Below are 16,185 nucleotides of genomic sequence, written 5' to 3' on the forward strand. Positions count from 1 at the left end.
CTGAGTCTGAATTTCATATAATTTTCTCATGACTCAAAATGTTATACTTTGATAATTTTTGTCAAACATTTACAAATGTGAAAACAAGGGGGATCAAGATGGCACAGTAGGAAGATGTGGAGCTCGCTTCCCCTCCACAAATACATCAAAAAGACATCTACATATGGAAGCATTCTCACAGAAAACTAATTGGAAACTGACAGACTCCTGTACAACCAGAGCTGCAAGAAAGATCTTCATGTGACTTGGTAAGATGGAAATAAAAGTATCAGGTTGGAACCTGCACCCCTGGGAGGGATTTGAAAGGAGTCAGCCTGCATGGGAGGACCTAGCCCTGGAGAGCGAGCAGGCTGAGCCACAAGCTGGCCGTACCAGCTCTAGGGTCCAGGGCAGAGAAGATAAGCCCCCTTGCTTTCTGGGAGAGCCATTGGGACAGAGAGGCCTCAAGTCTATTCTCCACTTTGAGGGAGTGTGCACACGCTGACTTGCCAGTAGCCAAGATGGAGAGAGCCTTGCGCTGGTGGCTGCTACCACACCCGCACTCTCCAGTCGGAGTGGAGCAAACATCCTGGCCCTGCTCACTCCACCACAGCCTGGCACAAGACCTAGGCCAACCAGGCCCTGGGAAATGACACAGAGACAGACCACAGGGCTCAGGGTGGCGGCGACCATTGTCTTCACACACACGAGCATGCAGCCGTTGGCCTCCCGCCGGCGTTCCCTGGTCCCACCCACTGCACACTGCAGATTCGTGCTCAACCTGGGGCAGACAGATCCTGGGCAGAGACTGCCACTGAGGCAGCCCAGATCTCTGGCAGCAGTGCAGCCCTTCAGTTCCTGCAGCCACAACACCCTGACACCCAGCCTCAGCCTGTTGGGCACCACAGCCTTATACCAGATCTGGGCTGAAGGTAATAGAGGCAGGGATGTAATCTCAGCCTGCTTCTAAACAGAGCCATGGACTCCTGCACAGGGTGCATGTAGGTCCTCTGAGTGCACAAGCATCGCTTGCTTCCCACTCACTTCCTTGGGGCAGGGCACATGCTCAAGGGCAACAGAGCCTTGTCACCCCCAATCATCGGGGCTTCTACTCCAGCAGCTGAGAAGGCAGTCTTGTCCCTGACAGAGTGGCAGCAGCCACGGAGCAGAGAGGGAGCCCTGCTATACTCCCTGAACAGGCTTTAGATCCTCCAGCACCTCTGCCTCCCCATCAAGGGGATGCTGGCTAGCATACCCTGGGAAGAGATGCGACTGGCATTCATACCAAAACCAACCCTCGCACCAAAGGCATGGGACACACACAGTCTACACAGGGACACTCACACATAAAAACATCTTAAAAATCAGCTCTACAAGATTATAGTAGAAAACAGTTTCTTCTAAATTTATAGAGACAGAGAGGGAGGCTCTAGGGAAGGAGAGATATATATGTATAGTGATGACCGATCCACACTGTACAGCAGAAACCAGCACAGTGTTGTAAAGCAGTTACCCTCCAGTTTAAAAATAAATTTAAAAAGGAAAGTTAAGTAAAATGAAAAGGCAGAGGAACTACTCCCAATTAAAAGAACAAGAGAAATTCCCTGAAAGATTACAAATAATGAAACAGAGCTCACCAGTCTCCCAGACCCCAAGTAGAAAAAGGTGAAATAAAAATGCTAAAATAATTAGGAAAGATTATTGATAGGAATGCAGATCACTGTAACAAGGAATTAAAAACTGTAAAGAAGAACCAGTCAAAAATAGACAACACAAAAAATAGATAACTCAATTACTGAGATAAAAAGCAATCTGCTGCTGCTACTGCTACTAAGTCACGTCAGTAGTGTCCGACTCTGTGCAGCCCCATAGACGGCAGCCCACCAGGCTCCCCCGTCCCTGGGATTCTACAGGCAAGAACACTGGAGTGGGTTGCCATTTCCTTCTCCAATGCATGAAAGTGAAAGTGAAGTCACTCAGTCGTGTCTGACTCTTAGCAACCCCATGGACTGCAGCTTACCAGGCTCCTGTGTCCACGGGAGATTCCAGGCAAGAGTACTGGAGTGGGTCGCCAGTGCCTTCTCAAAAAGCAATCTAGAAGCAACAAATAGCTGACTAAACGACACGGATGAAGAAGTGATCTGAAAGATAGAATAATGGGCATCATCCAATCAGAACAGCAGACAGAAAGACAAAATGAAAAAAAGAGCAATATTTGAGACCTATAGGAGAAAGGGAAATGTGCCGGCCTGTGCATAATAGGAGCTCCAGAAGGAGAAGTGAGAGAGAAGGAGATAAAAAATGTATTTGAAGATACTAGAGCTAAAAACTTCTCAAACCTAAAAACAGGTATACAGATACAGGAAGAACAGAGGGTCCCAAGTGAAATGAATTCAAACAAACCCACACCTAGACATATCATAATTAAAATAACAAAAGTTAAAGAGAGGATTCTAAATAGAGCAAGAGAAAAAAGAGTCCATTACAAGGGAAGCTCCATAAAGCTAACAGCTGATTTCTCTGTGAACACTTTTCAAGCCAGAATGGAATGACCTGGATTCAAAATCCTGAAAGGGAAAAAAACCCTGCAACCTAGGATACTCTGTCCAGCAAGATTATCATTTAGAATAGGAGAGAGAAAGAATTTTTAAGACAAAGAATACTTGGGCAATACTGCACCTATCCTGAAAGAAATATTGAAAGATATTCTGTAAACAGAAAAGAATCAAGAATCTGTATGAAAGGGAAAAATCACAATAAGAAAGGCAAATATATACTAAGGATTGAAGGTCACTTAAATAAACCACATGTAAATTTTAAAACAGTTTAAAAATTGTAGAAGTGATTATGATTATAATAAACAGTAAAAGGATAAGTATGAAGATGTAAAATAAGACATCAGATATCAAAATCTCAAAATGTCAGAGAGGGGAGTTACAAAAATGTAAATTTTATAGAATGTATTTGAACTTGAATGATGCTGATATAGGTTAATATACTTGAACTCTATGGTAATGAAAAGTCAAAAATATACAGTAGGTTCATAAAAACCAAAGAGAAAGGAACTCAAGGGTACTACAAAAGAAAATCATAAAGCCACAAAAGGAAAAACAAAAGGGAAGAAATGAAGAACTACATAAATCACTGGAAAATTGATTAAAACGGCAATAAGTACATACTTATCAATAATTACTTTTAATGTCAGTTCAGTTCAGTCGTGTCTGACTCTTTGTGACTCCATGGACTGCAGTGCACCAGCTTCGCTGTCCATCACCAACTCCCAGAGCTTGCTCAAACTCACGTCCATCGAGTCGGTGATGCCGTCCAACCATCTCATTGTCTGTCATCCCCCTTCTCCAGCCTTCACTCTTTCCCATCATCAGGGTCTTTTCTAAGAAGTTAGTTCTTTACATCAGGTGGCCAAAATATTGGAGCTTCAGCATCAGTCCTTCCAGTGAATATTCAGGACTGATTTCCTTTAGGATGGATGGGTTGGATCTCCTTGCAGTCCAAGGGACTCTCAAGAGTCTTCTCCAACACCACAGTTCAAAAGCATCAGTTCTTCTGCACTCAGCTTTCTTCACAGTCCAACTCTCACATCCATACATGACCACTGGAAAAACCATAGCTTTGACTAGATGGATCTTTGTCAGCCAAGTGATGTCTCTGTTTTTTAACATGCTGTCTGGGTTGGTCATAAGTTTTCTTCCAAGGAGCAAACCTGTTTTAATTTCATGGCTGCAGTCACCATCTGCAGTGATTTTGGAGCCCAAGAAAATAAAGTCTGACACTGTTTCTACTGTTTCCCCATCTATTTGCGATGAAGTTTTGGGACCAGATGCCATGATCTTCGTTTTTTGACTGTTGAGTTTTAAGCCAACTTTTTCACTCTTCTCTTTCACTTTCATCAAGCGGCTGTTTAGTTCTTCTTCACTTTCTGCCACAAGGGTGGTATCATCTGCGTATCTGAGGTTATTGATATTTCTCCTGGCCATCTTGATTCCTGCTTGTGCTTCATCCAGCCAGCATTCCGTATTTTTGCATAATGTCAGTGGACTAAATACTCTGATTAAAAGACAGAGTGGCAGATTGGATTTTTAAAAAAGAATCTCCAGTATACTGCCTACAGAAGACTCACTTCAGGGCAAAAAACACCGAGAATGAAAAATGTGAAGGGAAGGGAAAAGATATTTCATGCAAATTGGAAACAGCAAGAAAGTGAGGATAGCAATACTCATATCAGACAAAATAAACTTTAAAACAAAGGCCATAAAGAAAGACAAAGAAGGACACCATATAGTAATAAAGAAATCAATGTAGGAGGAGAATATTATACTTATTAGCATATATGTGGCCAACATGTGCATGTGTGGCAAGCTCCAGATGTGTCTGACCCTTTGCGACCCTATGGACTGTAACCTGCCAGGATCCTCTGTCCATGGGATTTCTCCACACAAGAATACTGGAGTGGGTTGCCATGCCCTCCTCCAGGGGATTCTCCCAACCCAGAAATAGAACCCACATCTCTCACGTCTCCTGCATCGATAGGTGGGTTCTTTACCACTAGTACCCAATATAGGAACATCTAATATATAAAACAAATACAAACATGAAGGGAGACATTTACAGTAATTCAGTAATAGTAGGCTTTAACACTCCACTGACATCAGTGGACAGATCATCCAGACGAAAAACTAATAAGGCAACAGAAGTTCTAAATTACACAGTAGATCAGTTGGACTTGATTGATATCCAATTAAGGAAAAAAAGAAAAAAAAGGCTGGAATACCCTTCTATTCCAATTGCGCTTGAAACATTGTCTGGGATGGATCACATACTAGGTCAAAAAACAAGCCTTAGCAATTTTAAGATAATAGAAATTATTTCAAGCATCTTTTCTGACCACAACAGTATAAAACTGGGAATCAGCCATAGAACAAAAAATTGGAAAAGAACAACCACTTGGAGACTAAATAGTGTGAGTGAGTGAAAGTCGCTCAGTCTTGTCTGACTCTTTGTGACCCCATGGACTCTACAGTCCATGGAGTTCTTCGGGCCAGAATACTGGGATAGGTAGCCTTTCCCTTCTCCAGGGGATCTTCCCAACCCAGGGGTCGAACCCAGGTCTCCCACACGGCAGGTGGATTCTTTATGAGCAGAGCGAGCCACCAGGGCAGCCCCAGGCTGGTAGATCCCAAGACCAAATAGCATGCTATTAAAAAATAGATGTGTTGATGATGAAATCAAAGAAGAAATCATAGAGTGAGTTAGACACATGCAAAGGCAAGAACACTGGAGTGGGTTGCCATTTCCTTCTCCAGGGCGTGAAAGTGAAAAGTGAAAGTGAAGTCGCTCAGTCGTGTCCGACTCTTCGCGACCCCATGGATCACAGCTTACCAGGCTCCTCCGTCCATGGGATTTTCCAGGCAAGAATGCTGGAGTGGGGTGCCATCACCTTCTCCAAAAAGTGAAAATACAACTTTACAAATCTATGGATGCAGCAAAAACAGTTTTGGAAGGGAGATTTATAGAGAGAGGCCTTCCTCAAGAAACAAGGAAAATTTTAAGCAACCTAACCTACCACCTAAAAGACTTAGAAAGAGAAGAACAAGCAAAACCCAGAGTAAGCAGAAGGAAGGAAGCAATAAAGACCAAATAGGAAATAAATAAAGTATTTTTTAAAAAATCAATAAAACCAAGAGCTGATATTTTGAAAAGATGAACAAATTGACAAATCTCTGGTCAGACTCACCAAGAAGAAAAGAGAAAGGACCCAACCAAACAAAATAAGAAATGAAAAAGAGGAAAAATAACTGATACCACAGAAATACAAAAAAAAAATTGTTACCGCATTCTATGAACAGTTGTATGCCAACAAACTGGACAACCTAGAAGAAATGGATAGATTTCTAGTGGCATAACTGTGATAATTGAGTCAAGAAGAAACATAACTTGAACAGACCAATCTCTAGAAGTGATATGTAATCTGTAAAAGTTTGTTATAATTTAATTCAAAATATTACTAATTTTCATTGGTAATTTTGGTCTTTGTTCAGGTTATTTGGAAGTGTAATTCTTAACTTTCAAACAATGGGTATTTTTTACTACTTGTTACAGTTGTTTAACATTAGAGTCTGGAAAAGACTGAATTTGCATAATCTGAAGTGTCACTCTTAAATTAAAAGACTATAAATATGGTGTATACATACATCAATATACTATATATATATATATGTCCCCTTTGATCAGGGTAGAAATCATCTATCTAAAATAACTGATTAGAAAAAAATTAATGTCATTACATTGTCTTAAAAATAAAGGATTCTATTAACACTTGTCATTTTAAGCATTAACAGTATTTCTAGTTTTGTAGATAAGAATTCTCTGCCACAAAGCATGCAGTTAAAAACCTAAATTTACCTTTCTTCCTTAAAGTGAAATTATTATTTTAACCAATATTTTTTCATATATTCTAACATTTTAAAGCGTACATTAGCTAACTACTCTTTTATTTTAATTAAATGTTACAGAATATGGAGCCTGGTTGATCATGCACTAATAGCAAGGTGTAATATGGAAGAACCAATTCGTTGTGCAGCTGTGAATGTAGATGGGATCCATCTTGCCCTTGGAATGAAGGATGGCTCGTTCACTGTGCTTAGAGTAAGGTACGTGTTAGGGTAGAAATAGAAACAGCAAGTTTCTGTTAAGTGAGATAGAGTCTGTAATACTTACACTTACCCACTTTTCCCTCTCCTTTATTAATATATTTTTCAGATATTAGTTTCATGAAATATAAAAAAATATGTTTATAAAAATGGCTTTGTCAGAAAATTAACTCAAACTTTAGTTTTAGAGATTAAGACTGCTTAGTAAATTAATGAATAGAATTTTGAGACAAGTTTGGGTCTTGATTTCTATTTCTTGGTAGTATTGATTTTTAGTAATGATCTTTTGCCATGGAATAGGGAGAAGGAGACCTGGAAACGGTTAAAAATGAGGGAGTAGTTTTGTTTCAGTTTGCAGCTTTATGCTTTGGTAAAAAGTGCCTGCATCTCCTCCTTCATTTGGATAGTTAGAAAGTTTAAAGAAACTGTTAAAGCAGTTAACATCTTGTGTTGACTATCTATAGATATGGTGCAGGTAGTTGACTTCTGTACAGTCATTTAAAAATTTGCTGTAGAAAAAAAAAATTGCTGCAGAGCCACACGTGTTCATGAGAATAAGTATTTATGATATTTTTCATATCTAGTTTACTGAATAATGGCACCGTCCATCCAGTTGCCCAGTCCAGAAACCATTCTCTTTTGTCTCTCATGTCTAATTAATCACAGAATTCTGACTAACCTACCTCCTTAAGTAGCTCTCAACTTAATCTGCTTACTTTCATTTTCACCATTGTACAGACCTGCTATCTCCTAACTTCTTTCTGGTGGATTGGTGAAATAGCATCTCATCTGATCTCCCCATCTCCTATTTTGCTTCTTCAAGTTCTTTTTCCACTTTCCATTTATAGTGATGCCTTTTAAAACATGTTTGTTTGCATTCCTCCTCTTTCTAAATATGATAAAAGCATTGCATTATCCCTAAGATGAGGTTTATAATCCTTGACAAAGCCTATTGTGCCCATCTCTCCAGCCTGTTTATTTCTACCTCAGTTTCTTTCTTTTACCATGTATAAAATATCTTTCTCTTCCTCAGACATTAATTCATCAAGCTTTTATACTTCTGAGCTTCTATAGATATGACTCTTTATTCTGGGGTCGGTTTCTATAATGAGATATGCTGAGATTTTTCTCTTAATTTTTTTATTATGATAAAATATACATAATGTATAATTTGCCATTTTAAACATTTTTATGAGTAAAATTTATTTTTATTATTTTTATTATTTTTTTATTTTTTTTTTAAATTTATTTTTAAAAAACATTTTTGTGAGTAAAATTTAGTTTCATTAAGTACATTTGCATTGTTTTACAACCAGGAATTTAAAATGTATGTAAAACACCTAAGAATTTTTATCAAAAAGCTGCTGCTAAGCTGCTACTGCTAAGTCACTTCAGTTGTGTCTGACTCTGTGCGACCCCATAGACGGCAGCCCACCAGGCTCCCCCATCCATGGGATTTTCCAGGCAAGAGTACTGAAGTGGGTTGCCATTGCCTTCTCCACAAAAAGCTGCTACACATTGAAAATAGTGATGGTTATTTTTTCATTTATACATTTACTTACCCTTTCATTATTGTCTGGAAGAAACTAGGTGAATAATTTCTTATCTCTAATAAGTATTTTAGCAACTCAAAAATATTCTTTTTTTTTTTTTTGGCCATGCCGCATGGCATGTGCACTTTCAGTTCCCCAACCAGGGATGGAACTCCAGGCCATGGCAGTGAAAACCTAGAATCCTAACCACTGGGCCACCAGGGAACTATTCTAGCAAAAGCCTCTATAATCCATGTTCTTGAATAAGTCAAAAAACTAGGCATTATCATTGATACCTCTCTCTCTAACTATCATTTCTAATCCAGTCACCATATCTTGTTGATTTTTCTTACCTTATGAGTTTTCTAGGAGCATTTTGATTAAGGTTGTGAATAAGATTAGAATTACAATATCTTTAACATATACTATATATTATATACTGTAACAGTAAGGGTTAATGTTGTATATTTCAAATCATTTCACTTCTTTCTGAACTCTGAGCAACCACCATCTGTAGTAGACTTCTCAGTTCAGTTCAGTTCACTCACTCAGTCGTGTCTGACTCTTTGCGACCCCATGCATCGCAGCACGCCAGGCCTCCTTGTCCATCACCAACTCCCGGAGTTCACTCAGATTCATGTCCATCGAGTCAGTGATACCATCCAGCCATCTCATCCTCTGTCATCCCCTTCTCCTCCTGCCCCCAATCCTTCCCAGCATCAGAGTCTTTTCCAATGGGTCAACTCTTCGCATGAGGTGGCCAAAGTACTGGAGTTTCAGCTTTAGCATCAGTCCTTCCAAAGAAATCCCAGGACTGATCTCCTTCAGAATGGACTGGTTGGATCTTCTTGCAGTCCAAGGGACTCTCAAGAGTCTTCTCCAATACCACAGTTCAAAAGCATCAATTCTTCGGTGCTCAGCCTTCTTCACAGTTCAACTCTCACATCCATACATGACCACAGGAAAAACCATAGCCTTGACTAGATGGACCTTAGTCGGCAAAGTAATGTCTCTGCTTTTGAATATGCTATCTAGGTTGGTCATAACTTTTCTTCCAAGGAGTAAGCATCTTTTAATTTCATAGTAGACTTCTAATTGGTCTTAATCCTGCTGTTTGTTACTGTTCAGTCGCTAAATTGTGTCCAACTCTTTGTGACCCCATGGACTGCAGCGTGTCAAGGCTCCTCTGTCCTTCACTGTCTCCTGGAGTTTGCTCAGATTCATATCAATTAAGTTGGTGGTGCTATCTAACCATCTCATTCTCTTCTGCACTTTTCCTTTTGTCTTCAGTCTTTTCCAGCATCAAGATCTTTTCCAATGAGTCAGCTCTTCGCATCAGGTGGCCAGAGTATTAGAGCTTCAGCTTCAGTGTCAGTCCTTCCAATGAATATTCAGGGTTGATCTCCTTTAGGATGGACTGGTTGTATCTCCTTGCAGTCCAAGAGACTCTCAAGAATCTTCTCCAGCATCGCAGTTAGAGAGCATCAATTCTTCGGTGCTCAGCCTTCTTTATGGTCTAATTTCCATCCATACATGACTATTGGAGAAACCTTAGCTTTGACTTTATGGGCCTATGTTGGCAAAATGATGTCTCTGCTTTTTAATATGCTGTCAGGGTTTTTCATAGCTTTCTTCCAAGGAGCAATCGTCTTTTAATTTTGTTGCTGCAGTCACCATCTGTGATTTATGTAATCATGTTAACTAGTGGTAAAGAACCCACCTGCTAATATGGGACACACAAGAGATGAGAGTTCAGTCCCTGAGTTGGGAAGATCTGCTGGAGAAGGGCTTGGCCACCCACTCCAGTTTTCTTGTGTAGAGAATCCCATGGACAGAGGAGCCTGGCAGGTTCCAGTCCATGGGTCACAAAGAGTCAGACATGACTGAAGTGACTTAGCACAGTAACATAATACATACTATAAAACCAATCAGAATCTCTCTTTCCATCACTGTTGGGGGGGTGTGTGGGTGTGGGTGTTTGTGCGTGCTTGAGTGTTGGTGGGCAGGGGCTTAGTGGTAGAAAGCAGGAGACATCCTGAGATATCCACACTTATTTCTCTCCTTAACTGGGCACGGTAAATCTCTCGAACAATAAAAAGCTTTAAAAAAAAAGACAAAATAACTCTGAAGAACTTTCCATGAGCAATTTAACTAATGTTTGTGGTTGATATTGGAATGATCTTATCTTTAATAAATAATGTACAAAAAATAGAAGCTATGAAATTGTGCTTTAGATGTTTTCTTAAAAATCTTACTCCATACAGATTTAGATGAATGGATTAGTGGATGGATGGGTGGATGGAAAGTGAAAGTCACTCAGTTGTATCTGACTTTTTGTGACCCCATGGTCTGTACAGTCCATGGAATTCTCCAGGCCAGAATACTGGAGTGTGTAGCCTTTCCCTCCTCCAGGGGATCTTCCCAACCCAGGGATCAAACCTAGGTCTCCCGAATTGCAGGTGGATTCTTTACCAGCTGAGCCACAAACTGTGGTGTTGGAGAAGACTCTTGAGATTCCCTTGGACTGCAAGGAGATCCAACCAGTCTGTCCCTAAAGGAAATCAGTCCTGAATGTTCATTGGAAGGATGGATGCTGAAGCTGAAACTCCAATACTTTGGCCACCTCATATGAAGAACTGACTCATTTGAAAAGATCCTGATGCTGGGAAAGACTGAAGGCAGGAGGAGAGGGGGATGACAGAGGATGAGATGGTTGGATGGCATCACCAACTGAATGGAAATGAGTTTGAGTAGACTCTGGGAGTTGGTGATGGACAGGGAGGCCTGGCATGCTGCAGTCCATGGGGTCGCAAAGGGTCAGACATGACTGAGCGATTGAACTGAACTGGGTGGCTAGGTGGATGAATGGGTATGGAGAAAGAGAGAGAAGATGCATGAATTTAATTAGAACTTAAAGGAAGAAGTCACTGGAAAGGTACAGGTAGCTAAAAATACATAAGTTTATGCTTAGGAAGAGGGCCTTGCAGGTTGCAGAGTGTGAGGCAAGAGCGATGTTGACAAGGAAAGCTTTTTTAAAAGTTTTTTTTCCACTTCATTTGTTTTGTTTTGTTCTTATTCCCTTTTATACTTAAGAGGATGATTTTAATCTCTTTTTTTATATGATTAACACCAGGGTAAAGCCCAGGTTCCTTGGTAACATATCAGACCCGTTACACACTGTCTTCAGTGTGTCTCTTTAACCCCATCAGGCCATCACTTGCCCCACTTTCTTGCTTCCACCTTGTAATATCTGTGTGCTGTGCTAAGTTGCGCTCCGTTTGTCCTACTCTCTGCAACCCTGTGGACTGTAGCCTGCCAGGCTCCTCTCTCCATGGGATTCTGCAGGCAAGAGTGCTGAAATAGGTTGTCATGCCCTCCTCCAGGGGATCTTCCCAACCCAGGGATCAAACCTGCATCTCTTACATCTCCTGCATCGGCAGGGGGGTTCTTGGCCGCTAGCGCCACGTGGGAAGCTCTATTCTTCATATGTGCCATGGACTGGGCATTGCTCATGCTGTGTGTTCTTTCTGGAAAACCTTCGCTCCTCTTTTATAATTAGCCAGCCCCTCAGGTTTTAGGTTCAAATAGGTATCACTCTTCCTTACTCCCTTCCTACCTGTAGTCTTAACCCTTTTTCAGTGCTTCTTATAGAACTTCATACATAACCTTTCGAGCACTCACTGCATTTTCTTAGTTGTGAAGTATGATTACTTTATCTCCATCTCTTACAAAAGATGAGTTCATATTCATATCCCATGAGTCTAAAACAAAGTTAAATACTTAGTGTCTCTGAAAGAAATGTGAATTTTATTACTTTGAATTTGTCTATTTGGGAACTGTAAAAATTGGGAAATAGCCATTTAAACTTCTATTCTTGGAATTTTCTGTTGGGAGCATTTCAGATGGATAATGCAAAATTTATTTGGAAAAACGTCTGTGGCAACAATTGGAAATAAGACCCTCGCTTCCCCCTGCCCCTCCCTTGCCGCCCCCTCTTCTCTGCCTCTCTACCACCCCCATGTGCTTTCACACTCAGCAGTATTTAGCTGCTGATCCGTTTCTATGGCCGCTACCAATACCTGTATTATTCTGGAAAGTCAGTTATAAGGCATCATTAAAAAATGTTTAACATTGCTGACTGAAATGATCGCTAATTGGGAAGAATTGTGTTCTATTCAAAGAGGTCACAGAGATTGAACTAAAAATAACGTGGTAGCTATATACAGATATATATTCAAATATATTACTGAAATAATGCAAATCAGTGTTTCCTTTATTTCCTGGGTATAATTTTGTATATTTGGTTCATTACAAAAATTTGATTTGAATATCATGGTGTTTATAATTAAGCATTTTTTTATAAGCTCAGTCTTATAAGAAACTTCATCATAAAAATCCCATGGCTTGATTTCTGTTATTGTATTACTTTGGAAATTTAATATGAATCTCTAGACTACTTAAAATTAAGTAATTTAGGAACTGAACTTTAGCATTTTTCTCTACTTCTAGCATGTATTGTCCTCATATATTTCTGTTCAGCAAAATTATTCCTGAATTAATACTGCTTGTATCATTTACATGTATTTTATGGTTTATAAATACTTGAAATAGTCATTTTAGACACATTGGAAAACGGAACTAATTCTGTAGTGACTTTTCCCCCATGGTCTCTCTCCTTTTTCTTTATAGAGATATGACAGAAGTTGTGCATATTAAAGATCGGAAGGAGGCAATCCATGAGTTAAAATATTCACCAGACGGAACTTACCTTGCTGTCGGTTGCAACGACAGCTCAGTTGATATTTATGGAGTTGCTCAGCGCTATAAGAAGTTTGGAGAGTGTGTTGGGTCACTTAGTTTCATCACTCATCTAGACTGGTCCTCAGACAGTAGATATTTACAGACAAATGATGGGAATGGTAAAAGACTTTTCTACAGGATGCCGGGTAAAAACTTCCTATAAATTATATATAATTTGTAGATTTTTAGTTCCTTTAAAATATCTTAGATTCTGCTGGAGGCAGAGTGTCAGTTACATTTGAGTATAGGACATCAAGGAAAATATGAGCTAATATTGGAGGCATTGTGATCTTTTCTACAAGTCTGCCTTATCATTTGAAATCCTTTGCTTCTTAATTAAAACTTATTTGTTTGGAGGATCTAAGACAGACTTATTTTATGTTGAATTCCATGCCATAGGAGTGGCATATGGTGAAGTCCTAATATGTATTAGAAAGTCAAAATGTCACTTTTAATGGGTGCAACTAATTAGCTAAATATAACGGGTGTAAATGTCTGACTATAAATTGTCTTCTGTTGTCATCTCAAACTTTGCAAATATTAATAATGTAGCTAAAAAACTAATTTTGAAAAACAGAATTTTCATCAAAGCTTTAAAAAGAGAAGAATAAAGACAGAATCATCAAAATATCTCTCAGTACTTTAGTATGATGCTTAATGAATTAGTAACTATATTGCAGTACTTTATTTAATAAGACTAGCTGCATAATTAAATTAACATATCACTCAAACAGTTTTTGTTAACAGTTTGTAACTTACGAAGGTTGACCAATCCTGAAGTCATGTTGCCTAATGTAATTGTATTACTTGTCACTCACCCTTCTTTTATGAGACTTTCAATTATCTATTTTTCCTCAACCATGTATCTTCTTAGGTTTCTTTTTTAATACATGATTTGCTACTTTCTTATAACTTTTACTTTTCCTTCAAAGTTACCCCCTTGTGACTATAACATGACTTTAATATAGTTCAGTTTTATTGTCCACATGGTGACCCTGCTAAGCTACATCATCATCAGATCTATATTTCTTTGAATCAGTATAATTTTGGTAGTGGCTTTTTAACAACTCCTTGCACTTAGTTTTCTCCTTTCCTTACTATAGTCACTTACCTATTCATGTATTCTCCTTTAACTGGATTGGAAAGATACTTAAATTTTGGAATTTACCATGTTATCAGTATAACTTATGCTTGAGTAAAAATTAAAGGAAGTAACTTCTTAAATTAATACTCTAATTTATTTTTAGGAGGAAAAGAAGTGGCAAGTAAAGAAGAAATAAAAGGTGTTCATTGGGCTTCATGGACATGCGTTTCAGGCCTTGAAGTAAATGGAATTTGGCCCAAGTATTCAGATATTAACGATATAAACTCAGTAGATGGGAATTATATTGGCCAAGTTTTAGTTACAGCTGATGACTATGGAATTGTAAAATTATTTCGATATCCTTGCTTAAGAAAAGGTATCTTTTCTTTCAAAATAGTATTAATTCACCTCTCATAAAAGACCTTTAGGTTCTTTCATAAAATTAGTCTTAAGATAAATAAGAGGGTTTACACTTTTTAAAATATGTGTGGTGACTGGTGAAAGATATCATGAAAGTGAACAGAAATAGCTACAATATTTTGGCAATTAAGAAATTATTGTCATGTGTTACTTTTATCTTCGGATATGAAGTTTTTATTAGAAAATTATTTTTGAATTCATATATTATACATGGGCTAATACTTTACCTCTTTCTTTTTAAAGAGTTATTTTTCTCTCTACTTCCAGAATTATTTCATATAGTCAGAATATACAGTGATAGTTATACTTTTCCTGTGACTTGCTATCTTCACTCATTTAACTTGCTGAACATGTATCTCTTATGAGACATCTTTCTTGCGTCATTTCCTTAAGAATTCTGATGGAGTAGCCAGCTGTCTAAGCTTAAGTCGCAGTTTGGAGTCTATTGGTTTGTTTGTTGGTTTTTGAGAAAGTGTTTTTGCTTAAACCCTTAACATATATTGTTTTGATATTTATTTATTTTTCATAACTGGTGGTGGAAGAAAATTAAGAGGTCTTATCACTGGTTATTTTCTATATAATTTATGTATGACCTCTTTTTCTTTGGGTGTCTTTTAAAATGATGTTATCGATCTGTTAATAGACATGAGGATAATTATATTAAATGCTCTATTAGTCATTCATTTGTTCCACCCCTTGTTCCAGAAAGTATTTGAGTCAGCTTATGGCAAGTCTGTCAGCACTAAAATAATTATGTAAGTAAAGAATTCATGCCAAGGGAAATATAAATAGATACTATGTTAAAGTCAGATAAAGAAATTAACAGTAGTCAAACATCAAAACTGAATCTGAGCTTCCTGAAACCAAAAATAAAATAAAGTAAAGCACAGAATAATTTTCACTGTAGCTATTTTAAAAAAATAAAACCATGCTACTCAGAGAAAGCCAAGTTTCTTCTCAGATTTAATTTTCTAAGAGCTCTCTCCTATAGTATGGGGCCTTATATTAGGTACAGTTGAATATATTCTTTTTTATTATTTTTTTTTAATTTTTATTTTTACTTTATTTTACTTTACAGTACTGTATTGGTTTTGGCATACATTGACATGAATCCGCCACAGGTGTACATGAGCTCGCAAACATGAACTCCCCTCCCACCTCCCACCCCACATCATCCCTCCGGATCATCCCGGTGCACCAGCCCCAAGCATCCTGCATCCTGCATTGAACATAGACTGGCGATTCATTTCTTACATGATCGTATACATGTTTCAATGCCATTCTCCCAAATCATCCCACCCTCTCCCTCTCCTCAGAGTCCAAAAGTCCGCTCTACACATCTGTGTCTCTTTTGCTGTCTTGCATGCAGGGTCATCATTGCCATCTTTCTAAATTCCATATATATGTGTTAGTATATTGTATTGGTGTTTTTCTTTCTGGCTTATTTCACTCTGTATAATCGGCTCCAGTTTCATCCATCTCATTAGAACTGATTGAAATGTACTCTTTTTAATGGCTGAGTAATACTCCATTGTGTATATGTACCACAGCTTTCTTATCCATTCATCTGCTGATGGACATCTAGGTTGTTTCCATGTCCTGGCTATTATAAATAGTGCTGCAATGAACATTGGGGTACACGTGTCTCTTTCTATTCTGGTTTCCTCAGTGTGTATGCCCAGCAGTGGGATTGCTGGGTCAT

At 38.6% G+C, this 16,185-nt stretch overlaps 1 protein-coding gene across 12 annotated transcripts in view; it reads left to right on the forward strand.

Moving 5' to 3' along the window:
* EML5 (EMAP like 5) overlaps window positions 1-16,185 on the forward strand; it is a 154,428-nt gene that overhangs the window by 47,080 nt on the left and 91,163 nt on the right. For all 12 annotated transcript variants that reach the window (XR_005718806.1, XM_040227497.1, XM_040227498.1 and 9 more), the window contains exons 8-10: window positions 6,510-6,647; window positions 12,869-13,125; window positions 14,227-14,439. Coding sequence is in view for 11 of the 12 variants with exons in the window: in XM_040227497.1 (XP_040083431.1) it covers window positions 6,510-6,647; window positions 12,869-13,125; window positions 14,227-14,439 (608 nt within the window). In the remaining variant the exon portion in view is untranslated. The remainder of the gene's footprint in view (window positions 1-6,509; window positions 6,648-12,868; window positions 13,126-14,226; window positions 14,440-16,185) is intronic.

The sequence above is a fragment of the Oryx dammah genome, unplaced genomic scaffold, assembly GCF_014754425.2.
Source record: "Oryx dammah isolate SB20612 unplaced genomic scaffold, SCBI_Odam_1.1 HiC_scaffold_26, whole genome shotgun sequence".
Taxonomy (NCBI): Eukaryota; Metazoa; Chordata; class Mammalia; order Artiodactyla; family Bovidae; genus Oryx; species Oryx dammah.